Genomic DNA, 11622 nt, shown 5'->3' with positions numbered 1-11622 from the left:
TATATATATATATATATATATATATATATATATAGGAATTACAAAAGAAATTTAAAAAAAGAATATTAAACAGTTTTAACAAACATTTGCATCACATAATGTCTGAGGAGCAAATGAGATTTTCATGTATGAGCACACAAAGTACCACACAGCTCCAGGGGTACTATCATACTAACTTACTCAGCTGTTGGTGACTGTGAACTGGGCCTTTCAGGATCAAGGTTAGTTGGCATGTCAGCTTAGTTAAATAAGTGATGTATGCCTTGAGGATTTACTGTGCTTAAATAAATAAGAAGGGGGAGAGCAAGAGAGCCATACCCTTTCTTCACTCTGGCAAAGTCAAAGGCCATCTGTCTGTAGGAAAACGCCTTTTCATTCAGGTATCTGCTGTAGCGCCTTATGAACGTAGACATATCGTAACCTGGGAGAGAGAGGAGACGGGGCTGTGAACAATGCCTTCCATTGCACTCTGCATACTAGGAATTATTTTTAGCTCCCCAAAATAGACAGGGGTTGTCATGATTGCCTCTGAGACGGAACTCAACATGTGATGGCAAGTCTTATTTACCATCCTGCTTGCAGGCCAAGGGTACCGTGTGGGGTACCCTGGCCATTTGACATGGTGATTACTCTGTCCTGTACAAAGTCTTTTCTGATCCTCTTTTTTAAAAAAAAAATTGATTAAATTTAATTACTTCTTTTATATGCAATTCCTAGGGAAGTCTATTGAATTTTCGTTGTTTCTGGCGTATGCAGAAGTAAAAGGTCACAGAATTGAATTGTGACTCAATAGCTATTTCTCTCGAGTTTTAAAAGCAATTTCTCCCTTAGACAAAGACAAACTTGTGTTCACTGTTACAAATACCAGCCTGTTTCACACAGGCTGTGACACACAGCCATCTCGTATGGGTCTATCTACCTTTACACGTATGTAATAGCAAGCAAACAGCATGAATGAACCAGGGGAATTTTTTTCTTTTTCATTTGGTTGACATCTTTAGTTCCCTCATTGCATGAACTTTTATAAGCAAAAATCAACAGATTGATATATGACACTCCCACATCACAAACCGTGGGGCAGAATCACCAGGGTTCACCTTTTAAAGTGAACACTCAAAGTGACAAAATAAAATTAATATGTAGTTTATATGCTCAACTGTTGACAATGAAATAATTAATTTAATAGTAACCAATGGAACTATCCGTAACAATGACTTTGGATTAATGCCCACCCCCAGATTTTATTTTCTCACCGTGGGATCCACTTTTATCCAGAAAGTTGCTGAGGTTGAATAGCGTATTTCTAGAGGCCAAATACTGAATAAATCTCTGAAAAACAAAAATTAGGATTAAACGCCCATATTTTCACATCATACCCTTAAATGATTTCTGATGCTAAAGCAGTATTTGTTTATGTCTACAATGCTTTATTGTGCTCACTTAGTTAGGAAGCATCCTATGCTGCTAACTTTGTCTACCAGAGAAATTGCTTTTAGAACTCCGGAGAAAGAGCCACTGAATCACAATTCAATTCTCTGACCTTTTACTTCTGCATACGCCAGAAACAAGGACAATTCAATAGGCTTCCTTAGGAATTGCATATAAAAAGAAGTAATTTAATTTTATCACTGTTTTTCAAAAGCAGACATTCCATTAAGGCAATTTTCATTTGAAGACACAAAGAAATACTTCCCATAGGAAGCAGACCTCCTGATCCTTTCTTTTAACATTTTTATGTGCTAATACATTCATATAGAATATACATTTAAAGGCTTCTGTATCATTCTGTATCCAACTTAAAATACAGTTTTAAGGATAGCTAAATCCAAGGTTGAAATTTTACTCAAAATGAACATGAAACACTTAGTTCTTCTTTCCTCCTCATTAGTGAAAATTCAAGGGTCTTAAACTACCATCATATTTTACTACCCCCACCTCCACCAAGAAACAGTTGTGTATTTGGTTACCTCATTTCCATGCACCATGAGATGGTGTGTGGTCACTAAAGCTTTAAACACCACCACCCAGCTACTGTTTGTCGCCCTCTCAAAGAGGGTGTCGGCCATCTGCGGAATATTGACATTGGTCTCATTGGTAGCCTGGATCAAATCTATGAAAACAGAAAAGATCCAGTAACTATTGTATATATAAAATTCAGCTCAAACTTGACTAAAGCATGACTTCAAAATTACTTAGACAAGAGTTAACTGAAAAACATTATACTGTACCATTCTTACATATGAACACATCACACACACACACACACACACACACACACACACACACACATATATATTAACCAATATATTCATTTACTCTTGAGCTCTTGTTTTCAAGTGAATTCTCTTCTGTTTTGTGCTGGTTAGTCTTTTTGTCAACTTGACACAGATTCAGGTCATCTGAGCAGAGGAAACCTCAACTGAGAGAATGTCTCCATAAGATTGGCCTGTGGGAAAGTCTTGGGAGCATTTCCTAATCAACACTGGCTGTGGGAGGACCCAGCCCACTGTGGGCAGCACCATCCCTGGGCAGGTGCTCCTGGGCTGTTTTAAAAAGCAAACTGAGCAAGCAAGCCAGTGAGCAGCACTCCTTGACAGCCTCTGCTTCAGCTTCTGACTCTAGGTTCCTGGTGGAGTTCCTGTCCTGACACCCTTTCATGATGAACTGTAACCTGCGGCTGAAATGAACCCTTTCCTCCCTGAGCTGCTTTTGGTCCTGGTGTCTTATAACACCAATGCAAAGCAAACTAGGAAACTGTTCCTGTCTGATTTTCCTCCCTATTTGCTGCTATAGATGCCATGTTTTCAAATGACAAACACCAGGCGAGTTAAGCCTCCTGTCACTCCAAGTGCAATGTCTTAAACATGAAGATGCTAATCTAATTCACTGCTTGGAGGTAAAAACAGAAATGTATTTTTATAACACAGTTTATAAAAGTATACTTCTCTTGGATCTGAATTTTATTTTATTTTTTTAAATATTTATTTTGTTTATTTATTTATTTATTTATTTATTTTTATGTATACAATATTCTTTCTGCGTTATGCCTGAAGGCCAGAAGAGGGCACCAGACCTCATTACAGATGGTTGTGAGCCACCATGTGGTTGCTGGGAATTGAACTCAGGACCTTTGGAAGAGCAGGCAATGCTCTTAACCTCTGAGCCATCTCGCCAGCCCCATGGATCTGAATTTTAAAGCATGCTAACAAATACACTGTTATGAAGCATACTAGCAGAAGCAAAATAGTGAATGAGCAAAGGATCCCAGTATATTCATCCACTACGCTCATCAAGCTTTCTGAGGACAAAACACAATGTTTTGTTCTGATCTGGCCTTAGACAGTAAGATAGAAAAGCTATGTAATACATTTACATCCAATCTAACAACCCAACGGAGCAGTAGGCCTCCAGTTTAATAGAGAGGGAAGTCTTGGGAGGTACATCTGGAAAAAGCCAAGAAAGCTTTCTTTTTTTTAAAAAAAAAATTAATTTATTTTACGTGCATTGGTGTTTTACCTGCATCTATGTCTGTGTGAGGGTGTCGGATCCCCTGGAACAGGAGTTACAGTTGTAAGCTGCCATGTGGGTACTTGAAATTAAACCTGGGTCCTCTGGAGGAGCATCCAGTGCCCCTAAACACTGAGCCATCTCTCCAGGCCCCAAGAAAGTGTTCTTGAAGGATGAGAAGTGCAATAAAATAAATATTGGGGAAAAATATCTTGGCAGGATAGGGAAGATGGCTGGAACTTCAAAAAGATGTGAACTAAGAAGTAATTATATAATAATAATAGTAAATATTATATATATTTATATATCTATAATATATATATATATTGGTCTATTCATAATAAAGAACAACTGTTAATATCTGTAAGTTTAGGTTCTGGGAGCTTTTGGGGTGATCTGTTTAAAAATCTTATTTGTGAAATGGAGAAATGCTGGGCACTGATGGAAGCATTGTAGACTTTGAATGACGAGCAGGGTGGGTTTGTCTCTGCATCTCCATCAGTGAATTTCCTGGGTTATCTGCAGGGTGTGGTGTGTGTGTGTGTGTGTGTGTGTCTGTCTGTCTGTCTGTCTGTCTGTCTGTCCGTCTGTCTATCTGTATGTCTGGCAGTGCACATGAGTGCAAGTTCCCATGGAGGCCAAGGTGTCGGATACCGAGAGCTGGAGTACAGGGGGTTGTGAGCCAACCAACATGGGTGACTGGAATCTAACTAGGGTCCTCTGAAAGAGCATTATGTGTGTGCTCCTAACCATCTCTCCGGTCTTAGAAGGCTTTAAAAGCATTTTTTATGATTTTAGTTGTGTGCTCATGTATGTCTGTGTTTGGGGATATGCATGTGTGCGGGTGCCCTCAGAGGCTAAAGAGTTGTGGGTGGTTGTGAGTCACCTGACAGGCATGCTGGGAACTGAGATTAGGTCTTCTGGAAAAGCGGTATGCATTCTTAACTGGTAAGCCAGTTCCCCTCCCTTGAGCAAAGCCTTTTAAACACACATACGGCATGAATCCTTCAGGACTGTACATCTCTGAAGAGCTGTGGTGCTGTGGGGGTTAAGTATATGAGGATAGATGTGTGTCTTGCTTAGGTTGAGGAGTTGCATATGGCCAAGGAGGAGCCACAATATAACTTCACTGAAGAGCTGGAGTTCATTTTAGAGACAAGGAAGGAATGAGGGCCTCTAGCAGGCAAATACCAAGACAATTTGACTTTTACAAAACAACACAGTATACTGTACTACTAAGTACAATCTCCAAGGTACACACAGACACAGGATAAGGGGAACTCACCCTTGCATGGCAAGTCAGGCTGAGAGGATAAAAGAGGAAGCTATGAAGCTCAGACACGATGAGGTGTGGTAGAAGTGAACTAATGAGAATTCAGGAAAGGTTGGTGGGAGATGAGGAGCAGAAAGAAACAGCAAGTAAAACAGATTTATAGGTAGAGGCAGAGGAATAGACATTAGAGGGAAAGAGAACAGACTTCCCGGGCAATTTCAGATCTCAGCCCAGAGGCCAGTCAACTATTTATTGAAAATGGAGGAAAGTTGTTTTGAAGGGATATATAAGCTATTTTTGTGACAACCTTGAAAGAGCCGCTGGACATCTATGTTGAAATGTGGATAGGGACTGGGAACATTTGGCCTAGACACAAGCTGGGAGTCACTGGTGGCGAGAGCTGAACTACACACAGAAGACATAGCCCACAGAATATGAATAAAAAGGAAAATTAGATGTGTAAATAAGAATCAAATCTAAGAAGTCTTAGATTATTATTTAATATCTTCAAGAAGTCCCAGAAGCAGTTAGGGGTCATCAGAGTTGAATACTACACAAAGTCCTATTTAGCTGAACCACCAAGTAGACCATAGAGCTGACAGACTAACTGCTGTGTTTGTCAATGAAGCTGTCAACCCAGGCTCATTGGAGGAAAAATGGAAAGGAAAGGGCCAAGGAAAAAACTATTGCTGGGGGAAAAACACAACAGGAAATAGCAGGCTGAGGCCAAGTAGAAAAATCCAGAAAGAAATGAAGTTGATAATATGGATTATACATAACTAAGAGACTGAAGCCCTCTGAAACCATGAGCAAAAATACATCTGTCCTTAGGTTGTTTCTGCTGTGTGTTCTGTCAGTGACACAAAAGCAACCCATGTTACCTTGGGTTACCGTGATGTTGCACAGGGCTGGCCCCTTACTTTCCGACTCCACTTCCTAGTAGCTAGAACTACAGGTGTGCACCACTCCACACCTGGCTGTTATATTTATCTTCCCATGTACTGGATCAGGCTGACAAACTACTACAGCTTCCTGGGAGAATCTGGCCTGTTCCCTGTTTGTGGGAATCTTTTTTATGTCATTTGAGGCCACCTTTACTTCATTTTTCAGTAATGAAGGTGAGTGGTTGTCACGCCTAGCTGAATCCAGTGGTCCTTAGTCTAAAGCATTTACTCTCAGGCCCTGTGTAGGAAACATCTGACCCATGTCTCACACAGAAAGTCTGCATGAAGTGTTGGTCTTGCAGAGCAATGGCTGCCTTGAGAAAAGGCAGCTGTGTGATTAAGTGTTCTCCCTAAACCATTAATTTAAAGGAAGCTTAAGAGACTTCAAACTACAATGATCAGACTTACTATTCAGCCGTAGTTACTATCACAAAATAGAGAGTGGGGCCAGTAGGATGTTATGTAAAGATGCTTGCTGCAAAGCCTGACAACTGAGTTTAATCACTGGGACCCACAAGACTCCTGCAAATTGTTCTCTAACCTCTGCAAGTGCCCAGTGGTATGTACATGCCCACACACAACACAAATGCACATGTGCACACATACATGCATACACTTACCCACAAATATGCTCACACACATGAGAGAAAACAGAAAATACTTGTTCTTGGTATTTAACTTGGAAAATAATCATTTCCTCTAAAAAATGTGTTACATGTCAATAAGTTTATTATTAATCAAAGAGGACTATTTTGTAACTTTCCGAAGTTTAATATTTTTCTTTTTTTTTCTTTTTGAAACAGGGTCTCACAAAGTATCTCTGTCTGGCTTGGAACTTGCTATCTAGACTAAGCTAGCCTCAACTCACATAGATTCCTTTACTTCTGCTCCCCAAGAGCTGGGGTTAAAGGTGTATGCTACCACTTCCATTCTTAAGGGGTGGGCATGGTAGCGCACATGCTTTAAGCCCCGCTCTTGGAAGGCAGAGGCAGGTGAATCTCTGTTAGTTCAAGGCCAGTTTGGTTTAAAGAGTGAGTTTCAGGACAGCCAGGACTGTTAGACAGAGAAACCTAGTCTTGGAAAAGAAAAAGAAAAAAGTCATCTATATTGAGGTCATCAATAGTTTAAGAGTTAAAGGAATCCCAGAGCCAGTCTAAGACTGTGATGTTTCATTCATAGAACCAGTTCACTGTTGGCTGTCACATACCTTATTTTAAAATACCTTTAAGAGGTGACCATGTCAATCTATGCTCTCATTAGCAGATTACATATGTTTCTGCTCTGTTACCTCATTAAATAGTTTCCATTTAAATTATTTCAAAAAATTAAGAAAAATCAAGGTATAGTAACAAATATACAGAAAAAAAGTTAGTGACGACTAAGTACTGTTTGTGTTAACTTTGTTTTAACTTTGAAAAATATACCTGGTATTCCTTTTGTTAGTTTGAATACAGTTTTACTGAACATAGAGTTGACCTAAAAGGTGCACAAATTTAAAGTACATTATTTGTCAAGTTTCAACAAACACCCTCTCATAAAACTACCAGAGAAATCAAGATGTGGCACACCCATCACCTTAATGGGCTCCTTAATGGGCCTTTCTAAAACTCCTTCCTTTTCCTCTTCCTTCTTCGCCGTCCCCTTAGCGACTTCAGTCTTCTTTTGGGAAATATATAGGTATATGTGCTTTATAAATGTTACATAAAGAGACTCGAGCCACTTCCTCAGGAATGGTGTGGATTTTGTTCATCTGAGTAATTAGACTGAGATTAGTCCATGTTGCTACACGTATGAATAGTCTCTGCCACTGCACTGCCTAGTGGGTCATTACACAGACACACCACAAGCACCTGGATCTATTTACCACTTTCTCAGTTATCAGTTTTTAGCATTACACTCAAATCTTCCATGAGCCTCTCTATATAATTGTGTGTATGTGTATATCGGCATGTAGTTTCATTTCCCTTGGGCAATTAATTACTTGGAAGTAGATGAACTGGGTCATTTTCTGATACTTAACCTCAGGAAATTACTTCAAAAAGAAATGTATCAGGGCTTAATTCTCACTGGAGGTGAATGAGTGTTCCACCGCAGGACATCTCTGCCAAGGCTTGAGACAGTCATTTGTTACCCACCTTCCTCCCGCTACTTAACAGCTATGCTATATCTCATGGTGGGGTTTGTTTGCATTTCCATAGTAACTAGTGGTTTCATTTATTATTTTTAAGATTTTCAATTGCTTCAGGCAGTAGAGTAAATACAACCCTCCTCCATTACTCTATCTTGCCACAAAATATAAACCTCTATTTGTGGTTATTTTTAACAACTGAAAATTTGTTGTAGGAATTCTCTTTGAGGTAAGATAATTCATCAATAAGAATTAAAGAAATAGAAATAAGTGAGAAAACTATAACTCCTTAAACAATTATTCTCTGAAATAATAAAGTGGCAACAAGCCTGAACTGTTCTTAGACTCATGGTTCCCTTTGTTTAACAGGTCTGGGTGGCACTGACAGCCACTTGAATCATAGGCAGGGATCATGACAGGTCCCCTGTTACTTCTTGCTTGGAGTGTCCTATAATCTCTGCTCTGGTTTACCTCCAGCATGAGCAGATGTATTTGTGGGAATTTAACTGCCCTCTCTTCTGACCATAGCCTCCTTGGAGTCTTCTGCTGTCCACTGAATGAGCCCCAAACATTCCAAGGATAAATCTCCTACCTTATATTTACACCCCAGGCCTTTACTTATGCTTGTACTGTAAGTATAAGGTTTGTACGTTATATTTTACCTTGAGAACACAACCTTTCATTAGAAGGCTCAGTTACCTTACTAGTCTTTTCTATGCCAAAAATTGTGTTCCATCAAAATTATTCTGAAACTGTTTCATGCTGTTCTTATTGTCTAGACGGTCCCTGTCATCACTGAACTGAAAGTTCATCTGGGATCAATCTCAAACAGTCGACCCCATGAATTTGTGACCTTGCTGTCATGAGAAAGAGGCTCTGGCCTTGTTTCATACAGTGTAAGGTGAAGGGCATTGGGCTTGGGGCCAAGGATCTAGTTTGCAGCCTGGCTTCTCTACTTATGGACAAGCTAATGTGATACTTGTATAAATCTGGTTGGCCGCTAGCCATGGGGATAATATTAACTACTTTACAGGACAGACACTGTCATTTATGCTAACCACCACCTTAACACACCCTGACTGCAGTCCTCATCACACAGAACTGTAATTGTTACTTCACCTGTCTCTCTTCCATTGAGCTCCACGTCCAACAGGAAGGAAGGAAGTCCTGTCAGAATCCCTGGAGCTTTGGTACCAGCATTGGCCATGATATGGAAAAGATGGTTATCTGAGATGGCTATACTTAGCCTGTTATTTTAGGCAGACACGCACTATGCATACTTATTATTATAGCATTCAGGATCTAAAGAAGGAGGGTGGCCAGTTCAACGTGAGCTTGCGTTAGAGGGAGAGATTGTCTCAAATACTACTTCCACTAGTAATTACTATTTTTATTCAAAAATTAGTGCTAGGTATTAGAGGCCGGTTTCTTTTGCTAGCTCTTACTGGATGAAACATAATCCAATCACACAGAATGAGGAGCTTTCTGTTTTGCTGTTATATATACATCAGTCAGTCGAAATTTATAAAGATGTCTTGTAGTCCATTTAGAAATCTCAAGTGGTTGTAGAGCAGTGGTGGCACACACCTTTATCCAGCACTTGGGAGCCAGAGGCAGGTGGATCTTTGAGTTTGGGAACAGTCTAGTCTACAGAGCAAGTTCCAGAACAGCCAAAGCTACACAGAGAAACCCTATCTTGAACTCCCCACCCTCAAAAAAAAAAAAAAAAGAAAAGAAAAAAGAAAATCTAGAGGGACTGGTGAGATGGCACTTGCCACCAAGCTTGAGGACCTGAGTTTCATCCCTGAAGCCACATGGTGGAAGGAGAAAATTGACTCCCTCATGTTGTCCTGTGACTTTCGTAAATGCATGTTGGCATACATGTCCCTTCCCCTAAGACACAGACAGACAGACACAGATACACACACACAGTAAACAAACAAAATTTGTATAAAATTAAAAATAAAATACAAAAAAGATCTCAACATTTGTTTGAATTCTGTCAAACTGCACGAGGATATAAATTTCCTCCCCTGAATGCTAGACCAATAAGGGATTGGTCATTCTTTACGACACAATCTAAACGTAACTGAACTTAAACTCACAGAAATGAGAAGCTACACACCAAAGACCCACAACAAATAAATTATCAAATTTTAGACATTCCATAACTTAACATGGCTCGAAATATTTGTTGTGAGGTATAACTAATATTCATATTCATTCACTTAATTGTAGTTCTTTCAAATTTACTCATTTTTGTGACCCTTTCCTTCTTTCTCTTCTATTATAGATTACATATGTATGTCCCCCCCTCACAATAGGTGAAAACTATAATCACATTTGGAGGTATTGTCTTTGTAAGGTATTAAGTCATAAGGATGGAGTCCTGAGAAAAATGAGTTCGTGCCCTTGTGAAAGACACCCGAGAGGATACCTCTTTGTGGACACAATGCAGAGTCAGCAGGCAGACAGCACGGCGAGCCCGTTCACCACGGTAATGTCTCAGCAGCCATGCTAACTTCCAGTCTGCAGTCTGCGAAACCCATTCCTGTTGCTTACAACCCAAGCAGTATGCTATGGCAGCCCTCTCTCCCTCCCTGCAGGCCAGGTAGCAGCATCAGACAGATAAACACACATGCGCGAAATAAACCTTTGCAATTTGAGAATAAAAAATAAATGGGCACAATTAGAAGATTTTCTTCTCGGGTCCAGCACAAAGGACAGACATTAATGTGGCCTCACACCTACAGCCATTTTCTTCCCTCTCAACTTGAAGAATCCCATCCCTGCCCTGCCTGTCAGAAAGGCCACAGTGACAGACAGATGCCATGCTGGCTTCCCATGTAGCTCCATATATACAGAGCGGTCTCTTGACTCACCTGGTAAACACTTCCCTTTGTGATAAAGAGACCCTAAAATAAAACAGGACAGTTTAACACTGTCTATCCCATTCACGGCTCTCTCCTCCTTTAGTGCTTGTACTTATAAACCATGGGAGTGTCATGTCATCTCGAGATAAAACAGATTGCCATCGAGATGAAGGTAGCAGAGGAGAAACAGCAAACCCCGGGTCTGCATAGCTCTGACTTCCACTCAAACTCTGGAATGCTCCTCCTCCAATAAAGGCACTGGCAGTTCCATTAGTCCGTATATTCTGTTATGTGCAGATAAATGCATGTTGACTGATACAGACTAAAACAAAATACAGCAAGACAAAAGAAACCAGGCCAGTGGTCCCCAAAGTGTCTCCCAGCTGTAATAACCTTTGGTCCTAGAGTAGTTACATCTTTTCAGAGTGACAACCTGGCACGGTCTGCCTCTGGGCTAAAGGGCCCTTTGCCTAGGACACCATCAGGTAAGTCATGGCGAGAACCAGGACAGAGGGCACAATGGAAAGGCTCTGTTTAGACAGGAAGAAGGGATTGTCTTGTAGGAAAGGCAACCTAAGAATGTGTAAAAACACTACAAACATGAAGTTTGAACATAGGGGCTCTGAAGTTACATGGAGAAGCCCAGGACATAATAGAAAATACTGGAAGAAGGTGGTTGAATTTCCTCCTGTCCCCCAGACAGTGGGAAGAAGACACATTGGAAGGATAGGACTGCCTATGAGGGTCTTAGTGGGAGCAAGACTGCCGGGGGAGGGCATCACAGGAAGGAGAAGATAGCAGGAGGAGGAGAGGGCAGCAGAAGCAGGGGAGGGCAGCAGGGGGAGAAGGGGGCAGCAGGGGGAGAGGAGGGCAGCTAAGGGAGGGGAGGGCAGCAGG

The 11622-nt window shown here is 40.7% G+C and overlaps 1 protein-coding gene across 8 annotated transcripts in view; it reads right to left on the bottom strand.

Annotated features, from left to right (window-relative positions):
• The window catches only part of Snap91 (synaptosome associated protein 91), a 113177-nt gene that overhangs the window by 69585 nt on the left and 31970 nt on the right, over positions 1-11622 (bottom strand). For all 8 annotated transcript variants that reach the window (XM_026779293.1, XM_013346394.2, XM_005347544.3 and 5 more), the window contains exons 3-5: positions 1968-2110; positions 1254-1329; positions 319-421 (exon numbers count right to left, since the gene is read on the bottom strand). In XM_026779293.1, the coding sequence (XP_026635094.1) occupies positions 319-421; positions 1254-1329; positions 1968-2110 (322 nt within the window). The remainder of the gene's footprint in view (positions 1-318; positions 422-1253; positions 1330-1967; positions 2111-11622) is intronic.

The sequence above is a fragment of the Microtus ochrogaster genome, chromosome 5 (genome assembly GCF_000317375.1).
Source record: "Microtus ochrogaster isolate Prairie Vole_2 chromosome 5, MicOch1.0, whole genome shotgun sequence".
NCBI lineage: Eukaryota > Metazoa > Chordata > Mammalia > Rodentia > Cricetidae > Microtus > Microtus ochrogaster.
This window is presented reverse-complemented; position numbering and strand designations above follow the sequence as displayed.